The sequence below is a fragment of the Ostrea edulis genome, chromosome 5 (genome assembly GCF_947568905.1).
Source record: "Ostrea edulis chromosome 5, xbOstEdul1.1, whole genome shotgun sequence".
Lineage (NCBI taxonomy): Eukaryota > Metazoa > Mollusca > Bivalvia > Ostreida > Ostreidae > Ostrea > Ostrea edulis.
In genome coordinates this window covers 16,023,837-16,045,569 of record NC_079168.1, presented here as the reverse complement: position 1 = coordinate 16,045,569, position 21,733 = coordinate 16,023,837, and the positions used below count along the sequence as shown (strand labels likewise).

At 34.4% G+C, this 21,733-nt stretch overlaps 1 protein-coding gene across 2 annotated transcripts; it reads left to right on the top strand.

Moving 5' to 3' along the window:
- Positions 1-315: 315 nt before the first annotated feature.
- On the top strand, positions 316-11,523 carry LOC125648828 (NAD-dependent protein deacylase sirtuin-6-like). 2 transcript variants are annotated; one of them, XM_048875820.2, is made up of 7 exons: positions 316-463; positions 1,022-1,249; positions 2,835-2,942; positions 5,056-5,183; positions 6,320-6,408; positions 8,778-8,858; positions 10,387-11,523. In XM_048875820.2, the coding sequence occupies exons 2-7, from the start codon at positions 1,045-1,047 to the stop codon at positions 11,120-11,122; spliced, it is 1,347 nt and encodes a 448-aa protein (XP_048731777.2). In that variant the 5' UTR covers positions 316-463; positions 1,022-1,044; the 3' UTR covers positions 11,123-11,523. The 2 variants fall into 2 exon arrangements, with proteins under 2 accessions (XP_048731777.2, XP_048731778.2); XM_048875821.2 differs by having other exon boundaries at positions 338-474.
- Positions 11,524-21,733: the final 10,210 nt, after the last annotated feature.

The following is a 21,733-nucleotide window of genomic DNA, read 5'->3' as shown; positions in this document are numbered from 1 at the left end:
TGCAATTGCGATTTATTTAAGTTATCGTAGATATCTAGAACTCAATCTGATTCATATTGACTTAATATTTGTCTACAATGCTAAAACGCGGACTTTCGGTAGATCACAAGATCGGCATTTATAAAACGTACTAGATTTACCGCTTTTTGGTGTCCGAAAACTCTGGTTCAGTATATTCTTTATAGAATTCACAGAAAAAGTTATATGATTCTTGTTTAATAGGTCACAAACAGTTATCACAATAAGTTTGATGTCATTCTATCAACTATTAAGAGAGAAATCATGCAAAAATCGTTATCTGGGACTCTCGGCCATACTACATTTACCGCTTGCCTACATTTACTGCTTGCCTGCAAAATGGACGGTGTCGGGTTGTTTACTGGTTTGATAGACAACGTGAATTGAACTTGCAGACTTCATAGTTAGAATTCAGCTATTGTGAGGAACATCTATAATTTTGCAGGTTATATGAGAGTAAATTACCATATATTTACATGATTTTCTGAGACGATAGGTTTTTAATAATAAAAAGTCTCGGTGTGCGCACAGGGGCTCGTCACGAAATATTTGTCTTATTAAAATTTGACATCGTCTGTTCTATATTTAAATGTGTAAATATAGAATAGAGAGGGTCAATTCGTGATGAGCCCCTGTGGTGTGCGTGCTCACAGGTGGGTCATAATATATGAATACACATCTAACCTTATAAATATGTTGATTATTTACATATGTATAAGGCTAGATGTGTATTCATATATTATGACCCAAGCACCTGTGTGCGTGCTGTGCAACATCTAACAGATGTCTAATCTCACCGAGATTCGTCGAGGCTGGATATTTGGACTGACACCTAGTCTAAATAATGTCGCTGAGATTATGCAATATCTTGATCGATATTTAGTACTGTAAACTTTCTTTCTTTTTTGAATTTCCTTCTTTATAAAATGTCTTACTGTTATGCCCTCTGGGCCCAAAATTGGAATAAACTTATCTTATCTTATCTATATATTTACTTTTTCAGAGTGACTGATAAAAAGACAAAGCATGTCAGTTAATTATTCCGATGGACTATCCTCATACGAGCACAAAGGGAAATGTGGTCAGCCAGAGAAATTTGACCCCCCAGATCTTGTAACAGAGAAAGTCAGGCAGTTAGCTGACATGGTTAGAGCGAGCCAGCACTTTATAGTGCACACGGGTGCTGGCATCAGTACTTCTGCTGGGATCCCAGACTTTAGGGGACCTAAAGGTAAATGGGTATGGTATAGGTAATGAGGAAATTGTTTTTATTAAGGACTATCAGACAGATATGTATGGAAATAAATCAGGACTTTGAACATAAGTACTGTGGTTTCGGTACATAGAATCACCGAAATTACCAAAGAAATGACCGAAATTACCAATAAAGGGGCCGAAATTACCTCAGTGTATGTTCTATAAACCATCTAGTCACACATCAAATTACATGAAGATTGGTAACAATTTAAAGGAGTTATGGTCATTAAACCGATTAATGTGAAGCGTAAATACGAGTTATTTCCCATGTTTTATATATTGTATTCATGGTATTGATTTATACAATATAGTGTGATAAATAAAAAAAAATATTTGTCCTGAATTTTATATTGCCATTTGGAACTTACTGGTTATTTATAGTTCGCTTACTGAGTACCTGTCGGTAAAGGGAAGTAACTCAGATTCACACGTCAGTGTTGTCACAATAATCGGTTTTATGGAAACAATTCCTTCAAATGGTTACCAATCTTCATGAGATTTGATGTGTGACTAGATGGTATATAGATAAACATATACTGAGGTAATTTCGGCCCCTTTAATGGTAATTTTGGTCATTTCTTTGGTAATTTCAGTGATTCTATGCACCGCTGTGGTTTCCTTAATTTTTATGGGTATTTGATGCTGTGGTTTTGCATTTTATTGATGCATAATGTTATGAACAAGTACTCTTTCCAAGTCTTCATGAAAGTCTTTTTATTTTAAAGCAGCACTTGGTTATTTGGGACAGTGCAAATGGATTATTTCCTACTAGGCTAAAAATGAATTTACTGGGCATACTGGTCCAAATTATACGCAAAGTATTACATTTTTGTTTTCAATTTTTAAAAAAGCTAATTTTAAGAGAAACGTCAAGAGTGTGTACATCTGTTGTGTGTGATGGGAGATCATACAAGTTCTCTCTTTATTGTTAAAATTTTGTCATTATGATTATCACCATCTTTCAATCTTTAGGTCATTTTGACGTCAATAATTTATTGAGGGATAGATCAGACACACTTGCGAATGTTATATTTTTAGAAGCCCAAGTTTACTAACCTTGATCTTTGGACCAGTAGCTAATTTTGTGGTCTTTGCTCAACCATGTAATTAGATGTTCAACGAACAATGATAAAACCACAATTGCCATACACCACAATATTTGTAAAGTTTTTCTGATATTTATTACTTGATAGATAGATATCACATTGTAAACAAACAAAATACATGATGATGAAAAATAAACCAATTATTCAAAAGAATGAGTACACTTAATTCTGTGTTTTGGATCAATCATCATTTTCCAACTTCTCCTGCAATGCTTTAATTTCGAAATTCTTGGAAAAATATAAGGATTTAGTAAATTATGATATATAGAGATGTGTCATGTATAATTTAAAGACATTGAAAATGTTACCAACCAGGATTTTTCTTTGCAGTTAGATGCCGAACTTTAGCTTTCTAATTTCCCATGGTCGACAGTCATGATGTCAGTCTGTTCTCTCTTTCTTAGAGAGCAGTTTACATGTACAATATAATCATAATTTTTTTCTTTGTGTCAGGTGTGTGGACTTTGGAACAGAAAGGTGAAAAACCACAAGTGAATGTGACATTTGATAATGCAAGGCCAACTCTGACTCATATGGCATTGGTCGCTTTAGAGAGAGCAGGTAAAGAAAGAGTACAATCTAAATATATCATATCATGAGAAGGGCCTAATTTGATCTCCAACTATTGTGAAAATTTATGTCAACACATTTTTTTCCAACTTCAATTTTTGAGTAACAAAACCATAAAAATAGTTTTTTACAACCAGGTCTGTGCTATTTCTTATAATTTGATAGAATGGTCATAATGAAGCATTCTAGTAAAGCAAGACGAGCAGTATTAATTAGCATAAGTGTAAATTTAAGTCTACACACTTTTTCTCAATCAAAAAAATTACAATGAAGATAAAATAACAAAAGTTTTACTCCCCACAACAGAGTTTTTTAGATAGAAAATAATACTTGTATAATTGCAAGACAGTATTTGTTTAATGTAAACGTGATATGCAAGTGACCTAGGTCATATGCTCTGACAGAGAAGAAATTCTGCATATGCACAAAACAGTTGTTGATGTTGAAACAAATCTTGGGGAAACAAGCTCTCAAGTCTAAATTGTCTGATTTGCCAAAAAAAAAAAGAACAGAAGAAGGAAGCCAATTTAAGGTTAAATCAGTATAAAATTTACATTAGGGATCAGCACTTTATACAAGTTTGTAAACAATTTGTGCAGGCACAACATAGAAAGGGGACAATACGCAATTTCCGAGTTCCCAAAGATTCTTTCCCTTTGTGGAACTCTTACGCACAGTGAGACGCAAAACATACTTTCGTCCACACACGGTGGGTACAAATGCTTATCGCTGCCTTCATATATTGCCTAAAGGATGATTATCAGACATCATGCAACCACCAAAACTACTTGGACACGCAATATTAGTAAATTTATGAGTATTTGATAATAGAAAAGCTCAAACAAAAATCGATAATCACCATCTTTCTTTGATTAAAGTATCAATTGTGCAGAAGAGGAAATCAAAAATAATTTCATATTTTATTTAATGGCCTTATTCAAGCAAATATTATTCTTGATATGGTCAGTCTAGTGTATACCAACGGCTGATATAAATAAAATTTACGCTTTCATAACTTTTATCCTTATTTACATAGCTAGTCTATAATATATGTATACATCTTGTACCCACCCAAGCGTTCAACAGAAAACTGAAAGTACCTCCATCGCAGAAGAGCTGATATCTCGGAAGTTGTGTATTGACTCTGATTCCATTTTTGACACCAGTTTGTTTGCAGCATTTTGCATGTGCTTACTTGACGATCAGTGAATACAGGATAATAAATTGCATAAAATCTGCAAAAATTGCTGTTGATTACAGTTCATATTGCTTTAAGGCCCTGTTGATAAGTAAATACTAAAGTAATATAATCGACCTGTGTGTCAATCTCTACAGCTACTGAATTTAAATTTAGGTATAAACATATATTAATGGGTTATAGATGAAGTTTTGAGTTAGGGCTTTGTTGACCTTTTTGTGAAAGAGTTATGAATATTAAACTTTGCAAATTTCAGGGATTTGATAGTTTTCCAGACATTTTTTTGACTATCCATGCAGCTATTGAATTGAAAATGTTTATATGATAGGAGTTAAATGTCAAGTTTTAGCTTTGTTGACTTATTTTTGAAAGAGTTATGGACCTTGAACTTAGCAAATAATGCTACAAAGCTGGATCTTTTGTGATGCTTGTATCTATGGTTTACCCTGACAGCATCTTTATTAGTGCTTGTTTTTCTTATCTAAAACAATGAAAGTTTTGTTTTTCTACAATTAGTCCATTTTGAGAGAAATATGTACCTGTAGTAAAAATATATACCATATGATCTCAAATGCACTCTATAATTATTGGAAGAAAAATGGCGTAAAAACGTACTTTTACATCGAAAGTGCAAATTTTGTGATCACCAACATTTTCCTTTGAATAACATACCTCAGATAGTTTTATCATATTAGAGTAAACTTTGCTTTAAAAAATTGGAAGTCGTCTTTAAGGTCCATACCTATATAGTCCATTATAGTAATTTAAAAATAAAGGTGCTAGGATTGATTCAACTTTAAAGACTTTAATCTGAGGCCAAGGTAGGAATCAATATTTGCAAAGTAATATTTGTATTTTGGTCCATGTGTCGGTAGTTCTTGTATAAAGGACATTTTTTCCCCCTAGGAATTGTGAAGTACGTAATCACACAGAATGTAGATGGATTGCATGTCCGATCTGGTTTCCCTAGAAACAGACTCTCAGAGCTCCATGGAAACATATTTGTGGAGGAGTGTAATAAATGTGGCACACAGGTAAGTCTGAATGTCTCAAACATGGAAAATAGGTTTGTTTGGTTCCTCAAAAAGGTTTATTTCATCTTTCTACTCATCATCAGGGTGACTTTGACTGGAACTATAGTTATCATCATTATGTCTTTTTTCTAACAATAAACTTTGTGTCATATATTAGGCAATCCCAGCTGAATAGCAATACCAGTGTAAATTTAACAATAATGTACAATTTTCCTTTTCTTTATACACTTTATGAAAATATGATTGTCAATGACTTTAGAAAAATCCCTAATATTCAACAGCTGGTGCAAATGTTGCAATGCAAGGAACAAAATTAGTAACAGTTGTATTTTAATTGTTTAGACTGAAAATCATATTAGCAATGGAAAAAAAACAACCCAACAATTATCAATTTCAACAACAATGTTATTTCCATAATGATCATGAATCGACCGATAAGGTACAGAATAAAGTGTCTTTGATTACTTCCAACACAATCCAAGTTGACTGAATTTTTTCGATTCGTAAATAAATTGTCAACATTCATTTGATCTTTTTTCACTAGTTACAAAGAATCTCTGTTTTTTATCCCAGACTGGAACCAGGATGCGACTCGGGTAGAGGTCAAAGTTGAAATGATGTAACTGGGGTGAAAGTTGAAATGACTTAACTGTAGTAGGAAGTCTACCTGATCAGCAGTTTAATACAATAATTCCAGTCGAAGTCGCCTCCAAGTATCCAACTATGAAAAATAGATACGAATTTATGTTCGTAGATGTACATGTCCAAGTTTGTTAGTTAAACTCCAGTAAATTATTGTTCTACAAAAGTAAGGTCAACTGGATGCTTGAGTTCATGTATATGAATGTACAGCAATTAAGTATTCAAAGTAACATTGCTAAATGTATTATGACAATATATAAGTACTTCATGTATTCCATATGAACATCAACGCTACAAAGGATAACAAGGAATAAGATGGAATATCGTGAAATATTTTATTTTGTTCATCAAAAGTATACATTTTTGTCTTGCTCTTTTGAGCAGATATTGTGAAGACCATGTAGAATTAGTGCAGGTATGCCTTCATTGACATTGAACATGATTACCATAATATTTTCTAGTAAAGGTTTGATTTTTTTCACATCTCTGTTTAGTTCATAAACAGTTCTGCTGTGACTACCATGGGATTAAAACCAACAGGGAATTCCTGTCTGTTCATCAAAAGTGGAGACAGAAAATGCAGGTTTGATATTAACAGAAAGACTTTGTATATTTATTCTGAATTGAAAAACAACAACAACACTAGATGTATAAAGGATATAAAGAGTGTTCAAGAATCACCTTGCAAAAAGATATTCATGACAGAAATAAATTTTTTTAGCTCACGTAAGATAAAGTTCAAGTGAGCTTTTCTGATCAGAAATTGTCAATCATTGTACAATTTTAACATTATTACATACCCATGGCATCTTTAGATGGGACATACAATATACTATCTCAATTATCATTATTATTATTATTTATCAAATTAATATGCAAGGATCTCTGTGTAGAGTAAATTCAAGATGATTCAACCATGTTCCTTGAGTCTTAGGAAGGGTCACAATGGGGGTTAGGTGTTTTGCATACATTTATAAAAGAATTGATCTTTTAATTACAAATCTTTTTTTAAGAACTACAGGGATGCAGCTAGTGTGATTAATATGGGAGTATTTTCATGTTAGATTTTTTTCCTTCATTCCATGACCCTGGAGCCAGAGTGGTATCAGAGTAGGGGTTTGAAGTGCATGCATATGTTGAATAAGTATTTCTTAAACTGAATTATTGAGCTAAACTTTGCATATAGATTGCTGTTGGGTCTTTCCAACAGTAAGATGAAAAAGATGAAGATAATGAACAATGATCAATCTTGTACATGTATTTCTAAATCCTTTGAAGAATACAAAATGGAGAATAGGGCAATCACGGACACCTGGATATATCAGAGGTGGGATTAGGTCCCTGGAAGGAGTTAGCATCCTCTGTTGACTGGTCACACCCATTGTGAGACCTCTGTATTGATCAGATAAACAGAGTAATCCATAGTTAAAATCAGTTTGAAAAGAATGGCCTAACAATATGAAACATGTGATACAATATTCGACCTATAATAACAACCATGAAATTTGCGAAATGGTGACTTTTAGGAAATATGCAATCTTTCTACCATTTCTTTCTTAAACTAATTTTACATCTCCTCTATATGAAGAGCTCTTGTATGATTTCCAAAATGGTTTAAGTTGTATATTGTAGTAATCTTACTATACTGCATATATTGGTCTGGATAGCTCAGTAATGCAAGGGTCCCGGGTTTGATCTCGGGTTGATCAAAAAAGAGTATCCCCTTCTTTGCTACAATAACTTTGTAATGTCCATATATACAATCTTCTATAATGCATAAGAATTGTTTGTACAATTTTACTTGCCACAACCTGGGACTATCAAAACATGCTAACTCTAAAACAGTTGATTATGATACATGTAACTACAGTTCATGAAAATATATATATGCAAGACTCTAAAGTGCGATGGTCATGCCAAAGTGCGATGGTTTGATAACATTACGGACTCCAAAGTGCGATGGTCATGCTAAAGTCCGAAGGTGCTGGGTTCAGTAATGTTTGTGAAGCCACTTCATTCTTAACGTCTTTCAAAATAAAACGTAAGAACTTAAGTTTGCACCAACGAAGGTTCTTTCTGCTGCAGTGCTAACACCAACTTCTTCGGAATATATTGGAGGAAGGCACGGGTGATTAAGATTGACATAGACGTCAGCAACAGCAAGATTTACATTGTTGAGCATTGCGAGAACGGCAAAGTACATTTGTTGTCAAACTATCTACTTCGCCCAAACATTCTTTAATTCATGATCATTTATTACTTGCGATGTACACATAATAAATTCCTGGGGGTATACTATAATGCAAAACATTCTATATGATTTCGCGTTTGAAAATTTTGTGTTTAATAACACAACTTATTGGTAATGAAATAAGTTCTTATTCTTATTTTTTGTGCATGGATTTTGCACTGATATTTTGGTGAAACCATACACTGTTGGTACAGTCTGTACCAAAACACTGTCGTTTACAAACCAACGGTCTTTGGCGTATCACTCCATGGCATTTTGGCGCATTTGTCTCACACCATCGCATTATGACGCATTTGTCTCACACCATCGCACTTTGGCACATGAGTGTGGACCATCACACTTTGGTGTGTCACACCATCGGGTTTGGCGCAAACCATCGCACTTTGGAGTCCCATCGCACTTTGGAGTCCTATCACACTTTGGAGTCTTACATGTACATATACAAAACACCTTGAGAGTTGTAGTGTATATAGTGGTCCAATAGCAATACTTTGTTTATTGCTGAGTCACTGATGTGTTCAAGTCTGTTTGAACAAGGTGGCTCAGGTGAGTGTTGTGGCCCATGGTCCTCTTGTGGGGTCATAAGAAAAGGGGAAACTTAGAGGGAACATAGAATTATGAGCTGTAATAAAATTTACTTGTAGAAATAAAAAAAAAATGCTATTGTGAATGAGGTCTGTTTTAACTACAATGCATTTCAGGGGTTGGCTTCGAGACACTATTCTGGATTGGGAGGATTCCCTGCCTGAGAGAGACCTGGAACTGGCAGACCAACATGCAAAGTAGTCTGTTATTTTGTACATAACTTTCAGCAATTCTTTATTCCACACATACAATATACATGTATCAGTGCCTGATTGGTATCATTTTTTTTTTTACATGTTTATTTCAACAACAAGATGTATGTTATTAAAATAAGCTTCAGATTCATATGTCTGCATACACTTATATTTTTAGGTCACCTGAGTAACTCAGGTGACATTTTGCCATTAGTCTTCGTCTGTTGTTGTGCTTCTTGGGTTAACAACTATACACTTAATTTCTTCTTGATAACTATCCTTCAAATCTTTTTATATTTGTTATGAAGCATCTTTTGGACAAGGGGGACATAAATTAAAAATTTCAGGAGTTCTGCATCCCCAGGGCTCAGGGGGGCAGGACAAAAACTGCCAAAAATTTACCAATTTTCTACAACTGCACATCTGTAAGAAAAAGTAAATGCATAGTCATGTAGAGCAGGAACACCTCTATGAAAATTGTAAATTTCATTTGGAGTTCTGGTTTCAGGATGATTTTAGTGAAAATTGGTTAGAATTATTTCAAATATTCCTGCATTTTCACAAAACATTTTGAAAAATGTATATTGTTTTGTTTTTTTATCAGAATACCTAAAAATTGTATTCTCTTGCAATTTAAAGTTCCAGAAACATTTTCATTAAATTTTTTTTTAGATATGATTCAAGCATTGCCTCCTGGTGTAATTTGGTACTCAGTGACTGATAAGGCCATAGGGCCTCTTGTTTTAAATATTTTTTTGGTTCTTATATCAAATGATTACAAAATGAATTTGAAAAGGATTGCATTACATAATTAGAGTACTTGCGCAAAATCTATAATTAACATACAAATGTGTGTGCCATCACGATTACTAGTTACTCAACTTTGCTTGGAGGGGATAATCAAACAAAATTACTGATAGAAATTTTCTATTGACACTGAAGTGTTTGCAGCAGATTCATGTACTAGCATGCTACAGTTGACACATGGCCTGCCCAAATGTGGTTTAGCATAATGCCAAGTACTGCCAACTGCTTCATATCTAATATTTCTTAGGATGTATAATGGGGAATTTGTTTAAATCTAAACATACATCAGATGACAACAAATGTAGTTTTTTTGGATATATGCAGAAAATCTTGATAAGATATAAATATCAACTTGCATGTATGACTATCCTGTAGTTTGAACAGTGATTTGCGCATAGTGGTGTCACAAAGTATGTCATAGCCATTGTATGAAATTTTCATCCAAAATAGCTAAAATGTAAGGTGTTTCAAAAACTTTTGTATGCAGTGCATAACTAATCTGTATACATGTGTGTACATATACCTTTATTGAGAGCTTTCAACTGATAAGACTGAGAAGTCTCTTCTTTCTTTTTGTGTGTAAAATTAAATACAAGTGGGCTTTTATAGTAACTGAATATTAACAGGATATTTTATGCTTAAATGGAAGCTAGTTCTTTGGATCTTCTGCCAAAAATATTACAGTGATAAGTTTAAGTATTGATTTTAAATACTTTTATTTCAGGAAAGCAGATCTAAATCTTACACTTGGAACTTCACTTCAAATTGTACCCAGTGGAAACCTCCCATTGGCAGCCAGGAAGAAAGGTGGCAAACTAGTAATAGTGAATCTCCAGCCCACCAAGCATGACAACAAAGCCACACTGAAAATCCATGCTTATGTAGATGAAGTGATGTCACAGTTATGCAAATTTCTTGGTATTGAAATTCCAGAATTCAACAGACCTAGTGCTGTCCTTGAATCAGTGCACTCGGATAAAGAGAAGAAGTTGAATGTATTTATCAAAGATCCTCAAAACTTTACAATCCCTGTTGTTGATGATGATAAAATTACAACTGGGGTCAAGAGAGAGGAAGAGGACACCAAATGGAATATGAAAAAGTCTGCAGATGTGAAAAATAATTTGATTGTGAAGTCTGAGGTTTCAGATGATAGCAAGGATGTGTTTAGTGAAAGAACTATAAATAAACATTCAGGAGAGCTAACCAGTCAGCACAAACAAAATGTGACCTCCATGTTAAATCAAAGGTCAGAAACTAACCCGACTGTATCCAAAATATGTACCAACGGAACTCAAAATATTGCCGAGGAGAAATTCGATGTAGTTTTAACAGAATCATTACATGGATCAAATGATAATTTGGAGTCCAGTCCAGAATTTTCTCAGAAAAGAAAACAATTAAGTGTAATCAACCCAGATGAGATACAGAATAGTTTGAAGATAGCTAAAGTAATTTGATGGATTTTCCATTAAATGTGTAAAGTTTTTAAGTCTTTCCTGATTCAAAAGTGATATTATCATGCATGGGTGGACTGCAAAAATTGAAACTTCAGAATACATGCACTGTTGTAAATCACATGATCAGAAAGTGTCTATTTACACAATGTACAATGTAAATGCTTTTTCAATAAGAAACAGAAAAGCAATATGTAATTTAGCAAGGTTTTTTGATAAACAAGGCACTGAGCCTTATAAGAACTGAACTTATAAGATATAATATGTTTGTCCATCCTCCATATTTGGTCACATGATTCTGTTCACATGGTTATACTCACTAGTATATTGTTACCTGATTATTATATAACTGTACCATACCAATGAGATGTTTCTCAAGGTTTCAATAAACTAAACTAAACTGATCTCTCTCTTGAGGAAGAAAATGAACTGTGTGGCCAATCTCACTCTTTTAACTCGCGTTCATACTGCTTATCACATAATAACAGCTGAAACATACCTGTATCTATTGGGTACTAGTATTAGACGTGTGCTAATAATAGTTTTAAGAAATACATAAATATTGGAATACAAAAACTTTGAGATTTTGATCACAGCGTTCTAAAAGAAAAAGACTACGGATCCATTTTCTGAGTATCAAATGTCAGGAGTTTTATTAAGGTTTAATTAGAGGGTTCATAATTTAAACACATTTTATTGATAAACTCCTTTAAAAGTATTGGGCAACAGGCATAGATTAGTTGGCTGTCTAGAGGATTCATGCCCTCAGTCAGGATGGAGTTAATTAATAATACATGTATATTGAAAATGCATTATTAATATACATGTATTATCTTGAAAAATATACTTCTGGACATCAAGCATTTAAAATGTTGATATATTTATGATTTATATCAATGAGCTTTATACTAAAACTATGAAATTCATGACCCCAGGGTTCAGGTCACAGAAGCTTTTGAATATGCATTATACCTTCGAAAATGTTCCTTTTTTCCGGACATGAAGGATGGAAAATGTTTGCATGATAACAATAAACCTCTACCAAAACAGTGAATCCATGACTCCTTGGTTTAGGCACTAGGATGGGCTGAGTTGGTCATAATGAAAATGTATTATATCTTAGAAAGTAGACATCAAGGACGCAAAATGTTCGCATGTTTATAATGGGCCTCTACCGTCCAAACTTGTGAAATTCATGACCCCAGGGTTCAGGTACCAGGGTGGGGCTAAAATTGGTCTAATAAATGATGTATTGAAAATGCAATTGGAAATCTTTATTGCTGGACACGGTTTTATGATAATGTGAAATTTATTACCCCAAGGTTCAAGTCCAAAGGTAGGGCTTGGTTGATCATATGTCGAAAATGCAATCTATTTTAGAAAATCTTTACGCCTGACACCAAGCAGGCAAACTGTTTGCACGAATACCTATGATGAGTCCTCTTTGAAAACTAAAAAATTCTTTGCACTTTTTGGAACTCAAATAGAGAATTGCATATGGCTGTAATGTTATAAAATTTACTGACCTCTGAAAGAATTTTAAATTATTTTAAAATTGTGTTAATGATACTTGTACAAATATATTTATCATCTTTTACAAAGTGTAAGAAATAACACACCAGGTAACACAATGATTTCTAAAGAGTAAAAACTGTCAACTCGGGTGATCATTGAAACCAATAGACCTTTTGTTTTAATTTGTCTGCATAATATTTTATAGGACCACTTTGGTATAGTAATTCTATTGAGGTACATAACACGTTTTAGTCCCCTACCGATACAGTGGAAGGGGACTTTAGGTTTGCGCTCCGTCCTTCTGCCTGTCCATCAGATCAGTTTTCTACACTTTTTTTCTCTGTTTTTGCAGATATTTATTTGATATTTGGTACAATGCTTTGCCATAACAAGTTACAGATCAAGATTGAATTTCATCTCGGTCCGTTAATTTTTCACTTAGTTATAGCCCTTGGACTTAGAAAAATAGCATGTGTTGTACTTGCAGATATTTATTTGATATTTGGTGTATTGCTTTTTTGCCATAATAAGATACAGATCAAGATTGAATTTCATCTCAGTCCGTTGATTTTACACTTAGTTGTGTTGTGCTTGCAGATATTCATTTGATATTTGGTGTATTGCTTTGCCATAACAAGTTACAGATCAAGATTGAATTTCGTCTCGGTCCGTTAATTTTTCACTAAGCTATAGCCCTTGGACTTAGAAAAATAGCACTAATTATCAGTTTACATCCAAGTTTCTTATTTCTTTAGATAAGAGAATCATTAAAACTTCTAGCATAGTAATACAACAATATAGCTAAATTATTTATGATCACCTACATGTCGCAGTTCATTGATTTCGTTAAAGAAAATTATAGATATGTCTTTTTTCCTGGTCTAGTCTCTATCTGAATAATAGTTTAAAATTTTTTCATTCGGGAAATTAAAACCATATAGATTTGTTTTTGATTATTTTCAGTTTTATTTTTATTTGTTTATTTATTTTGTTTTATTTCCAGTTTTAAATATGTAAATAGCATACATGTATGTATACAACATACCTTCATATACTATTTTATATTGTATCGGTGTAATACTGCTGTCTGTATATATGTTTTCAGGACCACAATGTAAACTAGTTTTTAAACTAATTGTGCTATCCTGTTTACATAAAGGACATTATTATTATTATTATTATAACAACTTTGATTAGTTGAAGCGAACAGCAGTGTCACCTAAGTGCACATGTATTGCTAGAACCGACCAAAGCTGAAAGTAAATTTCCAGATATGAATTATGAAGGACTGCTCCGAGATTCGATAAAGGCGTCAGTCCAAATATTCAGCCAAGCCGAATCTCAGCCGAGTGTTTATTTAGTGTAGGTCGATTGTTTGGGGTTTAATTTTGCGTGCCAAGGAGGTAATGGCACCCTTTAAAGGGGCATGGACATGATTGAGCTGAAAATTTCATTTTCTATATTTTATTGTTTACAATGTTTAACTAACGCATTGCCAATGGTCAACCAAAATTTCAATATCACCTTTTAAGTAACAAGTGAGATACAGCACTCACAATTTTTTGTTATGTAAACAAGGCTCGTGCCCTGTTTTTGATTGCTTAATAGAAAATAGCATGTTTAAAACAAATTGAGATTTGCTAAACACTAGAAACTATTAAATTATGTTTAGAATTAACTTGTAAATTGAAAACTCTGCTTTAATTAAAGGGACATGAACACGATTGAGCTGAACATTTTATTTTTTCCATTTTTAGGTCACCTGAGTAAACTCAGGTGACCTAAAAATGGAAAAAATCAGTAAACTCAGGTGACCAATTGCAATTGGTTTTCGTCCGTCTTGCGTTAACAATTGAACATTTTCACTTCTTAATAACTACCAGTCCAATACTTTTCAAATATGGTATGAAGCATCATTGGGACAAGGGGGACATAAATTGTAAATTTCAGGACTCCAGCACCCCTGGGGCCCTAGGGGTGGGGCAAAAACTACCCAAAATTTACCAATTTTCAAAAATCTTCTTCTCAAGAACCACACACATGTAAGAAAAACTAAATGCATAGTGATGTAGAGCAGGAAGGCCTCTACTAAAATTGTAAATTTCATGATCCCTTGGGTAGGGGTTCTGACCCCAGGGTGGGGCAAATCTTGTTATATAATGTTTATGTGTAAAACACTTAAATTACATCTTCTTTAATGCTATTGATACTAAATTGAAAGTAAATAGATATTTAGAAAGAAGAGGTAGTCCTTTACCAAAATTGTAAATTTGATTATTCCAGGGGTAGGGGTTTTGGTATCAGGGTGGGGCCAAAATGGTCAGTTATTAAGTGTGTGAACAAAAGACAATTTTAACTTCTTGATAACTATCATTCCAATTCTTTTCAAATTTGGTATGAAACATCTTTGGAACATGGGGAACATAGATTGTAAATTTCAGGATTCCTGCACCCCTGGGGCCTTAGGGGTGGGGCAAAAACTGCCCAAAAATGACAAATTTTCGAAAATCTTCTTCTCAAGAACCACACACATGTAAGAAAAACTAAATGCATAGTAATGTAGAGCAGGAAGGCCTCTACCAAAATTGTAAATTTCATGATCCCTGGGGTAGGGGTTATGACCCCAGGGCAGGGCCTAACTTGTTATATAGTGTTTATGTGTAAAACACTTAAATAACATTTTCTTTAGTGCTTTTGATACTAAATTGAAACTAAATGGATAGTGCAGGTAGTCTTTTACCAAAGTTGTAAATTTGATTTTCCCCAGAGTAAGGGTTTTGACCCCAGGGTGGGGCCAAACTTAGTATATAGTATTTATGTGTAAGTTTGCTGATACTGTATAAAATCTAAATGCATACTTAGGAATAGCAGAAAAGGATGTACAAAAAATGGTGAATTTCACAACCCAGGGTTATGACTTTAAGATGAGTCCAAATTAGTCCATATCTTTTGATGTTTTAATGCTAATACACCTACAGTGTATTATTTAAAGCCTTTCATCAGTGTATGCACTTTTGAGGGCAGTGAAGTTTTAAGAACACGTCTTGTTTTATACTATTGCTGAACATTAGAATTTAGCTTAGATATTTATTAGAACAGGAATTTTTTTTCTAGATTTCATAGCCCATGAAAGTAGTGATACTTTTTCACTAGCATTCATGTGACCAATAAGGCCTGTGGGCCTCTTGTTAATGTTTACAATGCCTAACTAACATATTTCTAATGGTTAACCAAAAGTTAAATATCAGTTTTTGCGTTACAAGTGAGTTACAAGGCTTGTGCCATGTTTTTGTTTACACATATAGATTGCTTAATGCAAAATAGCATGAATTGAAACAAAATGAGATGTGCTAAACACTAGAAACTATATTGATTGATTGATGTTTTCTGCCACACTCAACATTTTTAGCTCACCTGAGCCGAAGGCTCGAGTGAGCTATTCCGATTAAAATTTGTCCATTGTCGGCGTCGTCGTAAACTTTTCACATTTTCATCTTCTCCAGAACCACTTGGTCAATTTCAACCAAACTTGGCCAAAAGCATCCTTGGGTGAAGGGCTTTGGGCTTTCAAGTTTGTTCAAATGAGAGGCCATGCCCTCTTCAAAGGGGAGATAATCACAAAAATGCAAAATTAGGGTAGGGTCATTTAAAAATCTTAAGAACCACCAGGCCAGAGGAGCTGACATTTACATGAAAGCTTCCTGACATAGTGCAGATTCAAGTTTGTTCAAATCATGACCCCCAGAGGTAGATTGGGGCCAGAACAGGGGATCAAAGTTTACATAGAATTATATAGGGAAAATCTTCTCGAGAACCAATGAGACAGAAGAGCTGAGATTTACCTGAAAGCTTCCTGACATAGTGCAGATTCAAGTTTGTTCAAATCATAACCCCTGGGGGTAGGTTGGGGCCACAATAGGGGATCAAAGTTTTACATGGGAATAAAAGAAAATTTTCTCAAGAACCAGTGGTCCAGAAGAGCTGACATTTACATGAAAGCTTCCTGACATAGTGCAGATTCAAGTTTGTGAGTTAATTGTTAGCAAGTATTCGGTGAGTAAATTATATTATCATGTCTTCAACGGGTAAAACTTCAGTTGTCATTTTGGGTCACTCAATTGTGCATTGTTTTCACGAATTTTTGAAACATGGTGGTGATATTAGATATTCTTCAAATCTTAATCATGGTTCCCGGAGTAGGTTGGGGCCACAATAAGGGATCAAAGTTTTACATAGAAAGAGGGAAAATCTTTAAAAATCTTCTCAAGAACCAATGAGCCAGAAGAGCAAAGATTTACATGAAAGCTTCCTGACATAGTGCTGATTCAAGTTAGTTCAAATCATGGTTATATGGTGGCGTCCAATTTTTATTGGTAGAAGAGAGAACCCACTTTGTACCTGGGAAGAGACCACCGACCTTCCGCAAGTAAACTGGGAAACTTTCTCACTTACCGGTGCGAGCGGGATCGATTTGAACCCGCGCCAAGCAGAGGTGAGAGGCAGTGTTCAGAATTAACTTGTAAATTGAAAACTCTGCTTTAAACGTACTTTTACTGTATCTAGCCTATAAGTAAACAAAAACAGGACACTATCCAAGAATTGTGAGCTCTTTACATGTATCTCCGATACATAGAAATACCGATCGAAATACCCCCAGATAACACCGAAATACCCCGCTAACCTACCGAAATACCATTTTTTTCACTTCATATGATTGTCATTTAAATAATTGTATAAAAGATATTTTAGAAAACCAAGTATTTGAAAATTTATGGAATTTTTTTTGTATATTTCACACCGGAAACGGCTTGAGACAAGAACAGTAACTCTCATTAACTGTGTGGGTGCTAGCATCACCATAATATGATATATGATGCTTGAATAAATTATTTAAACTATTTAGTCATGCACTCTTCAAAGTTATTATACCTCCCGCAAACGAAGTTTGGGGGGGGGGGGTATACTGGAATCACTTTGTCCATCTGTCCGTCCGTCTGTCTGTTTGTCCGTCGACGCAATTTGTCTGAAGTTTATTTCTAATACCGCTGGACATATTTCATTCAAACTTTATGCACATCTTCTATATATTATGTAGTTGTGCATCTCCTATTTTCATTGAAATATTTTAACAGTTATAGAAGTTACGCACATCTCAACTATCCCTGGCAATGGGATTCATAGTAAACTGCCTTTATTGCAGCTACTTAGAGTTGTTATACCAGTGGAAAAGATTACAATAATACCAATACTTGAGCTAATGTCATTTATTTACTGACAAAATCAATGACAAGGTAAAGTTGGCATAACATAATGATCTTTAACAAAGTGAATATAAACTAAAGACTAGAAGAGTTGACCAGGGATTTGCAATCATACAGCCTAAAATGTGCCAAATAGTATTCATTGTTTATATTAAGCATATTTTTATGCCCCTCTTTGAAAAAGAGGGGACATATTGTTTTGCAACTGTCGGTCTGTCGGTCGGTCTGTAGACCATATGTTGTCCGCTCAATATCTTGAGAACCATTCACTTGATAATGATATTTCATATGTGGTTTAGTTATGAGTGGAAGATGACCCCTATTGTTTTTCAGGTCAAGGGTCAATCTACTCTGGACATAGGAATATAATGTCCGCTCAATATCTCGAGAACCCTTTGTTTCAAAACATCAAACTTGGCACACTGGTACATCCTAAGGAGTAGATGACCCCTATTGATTTTGAGGTCATATGGTCAAGGGTCAAACTGGGCATAGGAAGATACTGACCATTCAATGTCTAGAGAACCTTTGCTTGACAGACATCAAACTTGGTACACCAGTACATCTTCAGAAGAAGATGACCCCTATTGAATTTGAGGTCACATGGTCAAGGGTCAAACTGGACATAGGAATATACTGTCCGTTCAATATATTGAGAACCCTTTTCTTGACAGACATCAAACTTGTTACACTGGTACGTCTTCAGGAGAAGTTGACCCCTATTGATTTTGAGGTCAAAGGTCAAGGGTCAAGCTGAACATTGGAATATACTCTCCGTTCAATATCTTGAAAACCCTTTGCTTGACAGACATCAAACTTGGTACACCAGTATGTCTTCAGAAGAAGATGACCCTTATTGATTTTGAGGTCACATGGTCAAAAGTCAAGGGTCAAACTGGACATAGGACTATACTGTCTGTTCAATATCTTGAGAACCCTTTGCTTGACAGACGTCAAACGTGGTACACTAGTACGTCTTCAGGAGAAGATGACCCCTATTGATTTTGAGGTCACATGGTCAAAGATCAAGGGTCAAACTGGACATAGGAATATAATGTCTGCTCAATATCTTGAGAACCCTTTTCTTGACAGACATCAAACTTAGTACACTGGTAGATCTGCAGGAGAAGATGACTCTTATTGATTTTGAGGTCACACGGTCAAAGGTCAAGGGTCAAACTAGACATTGGAATATATTGTCTGCTCAGTATCTTGAGAACCCTCTTCTTGACAGACATCAAACTTGGTACACTGATACGTCTTCAGGAGAAGATGACCCCTAATGATTTTGAGGTCACATGAGCAAGGGTCAAACTGGACATAGGAATATACTGTCTGCTCAATATCTTCAGAACCCTTTGCTTGACAGACATCAAACTTGGCACACTGGTACATCTTCAGGAGAAGATGATCCCTATTGATTTTGAGGTCACATGTTTAAAGGTCAAGGGTCAACCTGGACATAGGAATATACTGTCTGCTCAATATCTTCAGAACCCTTTGCTTGACAGACATCAAACTTGGCACACTGGTGTATATTCAGGAGAAGATGACTCCTATTGATTTTGAGGTCACATGTTTAAAGGTCAAGGGTCAACCTGGACATAGGAATATACTGTCTGCTCAATATCTTCAGAACCCTTTGCTTGACAGACATCAAACTTGGCACACTGGTGTATATTCAGGAGAAGATGACTCCTATTGATTTTGAGGTCACATGTTTAAAGGTCAAGGGTCAACCTGGACATAGGAATATACTGTCTGCTCAATATCTTCAGAATCCTTTGCTTGACAGACATCAAACTTTAAATAGTACACTGGTGTATATTCAGGAGAAGATGACTCCTATTGATTTTGAGGTCAGATGGTCAAAGGTCAAGGGTCAAACTGGACATAGTAATATACTGTCCACTCAATATCTTGATAACCCTTTACTTGACAGATATCAAACTTAGTACATTGGTACATCTTCAGGAGAGGATGACCCATATTGATTTTGAGGTCAAAAGTCAATAGTTGAACTGGACATAGTAATATATTGTCTCCTATATTTTAAAAATTATTTGCTTGATTGACACGTACCAAACTTGGTACACTGGTACAGCATAAGGAGTAGATGCCCCTATTGAATTTTTGGTCACATGGTCAATTCACTCTTGACATAGGAAAATATTGTCTGCTCAATATTTTGAATTGATGATAATACTATCAATTAAATGAGGTGTGTGTATAACCCTTTTCAATTTTGCACCATGGGGGGCATATGTGTTTTACAAACATCTCTTGTTAATATTTCATGTACTGTACTGTAGAATATACACTTCTGCATTCACATTGATTGCCCTGTAGATAATGTGAAAATATCCAATGTGCTTGCATTAAATATTTCCCATCATCTTATATGCCCCACGGGGGTATTAGTCCCATTAGGACAGTTCTAGTTACATTGAGGTTCAATGGTGATTCCCACAATGCAATACATGAAGAAGGTGTGAAGAGCTTAAAAATAAGTTTGAAAAGTATGTATTAAAAATTGATATAATTTAATTCATCAAAGATTAAAAGCAAAAATTATTGAGATATCAATAATGGTCTTTGCCATTATCGGCTCATCAGTTTTACTTTGATATACGGGAGTTACGGTTGGTTTTATATTTATTTAAAAAAAAAAAAAAAAAAAAAAAACTTTTTATACAAGTATTTTAAAAATCACAATAATATAAAATGAAAAATTCGGGTATTTCGGTGTTTTCTGGGGGTATTTGGTAAATCACGGGTATTTCGTTAATTCTAGTTACCCGTTTATCTCCCATTTACCTTGACTGCTGACATTCAAATTTTTGTTGACCATTAAGAATGGAAAATAAAATTTGAAAATTTTCAGCTCAAACTGTGTCCATGTCCCTTTAAACGAACTTTTACTGGTATATCTAGCCTATAAGTAAACAAAAACAGGACACGAGCCCTGTTTACATAACAAAGAATTCGGAGCTCTACAGGTATCTCCCATGTACCTTGACAACTGACAGTCAAAATTTCTTTACCATTAGAAATATCTTAGTAATTTTCTAAACATTAAGAATGGAAAAATAAAATTTGACAATTTTCAGCTCAAATCATGTCCATGCCCCCTTTAACGTCCCAATCGACGGACATATTTAGTGTGGGTGCTCATTTAATGTACCATGATTATGCCCCCGAGATCGAAGATCTGGGGGCATATTGTTTTTGCCCTGTCTGTAATTCTGTCTGAAACTTTAACCTTGATAATAACTTTTGAACAGTAAGTGATAGAGTTTTCATATTTCACATGAGTATTCCTTGTGGCAAGACCTTTCCGTGGGTACTAAACCTTTTGACCTTGACATTTGACCTACTTCTAAATGGTAAATATTAGAGCTTTCATATTGTAATGAGCATTTCTTGTGACAAGATCTTTCTACTGGTATCAAGATATTTGTCCTTTTGACCTTGTCCATCTTCGGAATTGGCCATTATCGGGGGCATTTGTGTTTCACAAACACATCTTGTTAATTATGTTATTGCAGGTGTCACACATGTGTCTTGTGTTGAAACATTTTAGTCGTAGTTTGTGTTCAATATGTTTGTGAATCAGATTTTAAACGTACCTACATTTGGCACAGTTTGCCTTTTTAGATATACGTACCTGTTAAACATATTGATTTTTTTTTAGTTTAAGTAACGTGATATAGAACTGACAAAAACTTCCAGACTATTTTTTAAAAATGATTTGAAGAGGAAAAAATCGATACGTTAAATTCATTAATATGTATATAACCAAGCTAATTTAGGTACATGTCTAGTTTTGTTTTTATGC

Coding starts and splice junctions, on each gene's coding strand:
- LOC125648828 (XM_048875820.2), top strand. CDS start 1,045: ATGTCAGTTAATTATTCCGATGGACTATCCTCATACGAGCACAAAGGG. Junction 2,943..5,055: donor GGTCGCTTTAGAGAGAGCAG/GTAAAGAAAGAG, acceptor TTTTCCCCCTAG/GAATTGTGAAGTACGTAATC. Junction 6,409..8,777: donor AGTGGAGACAGAAAATGCAG/GTTTGATATTAA, acceptor AATGCATTTCAG/GGGTTGGCTTCGAGACACTA.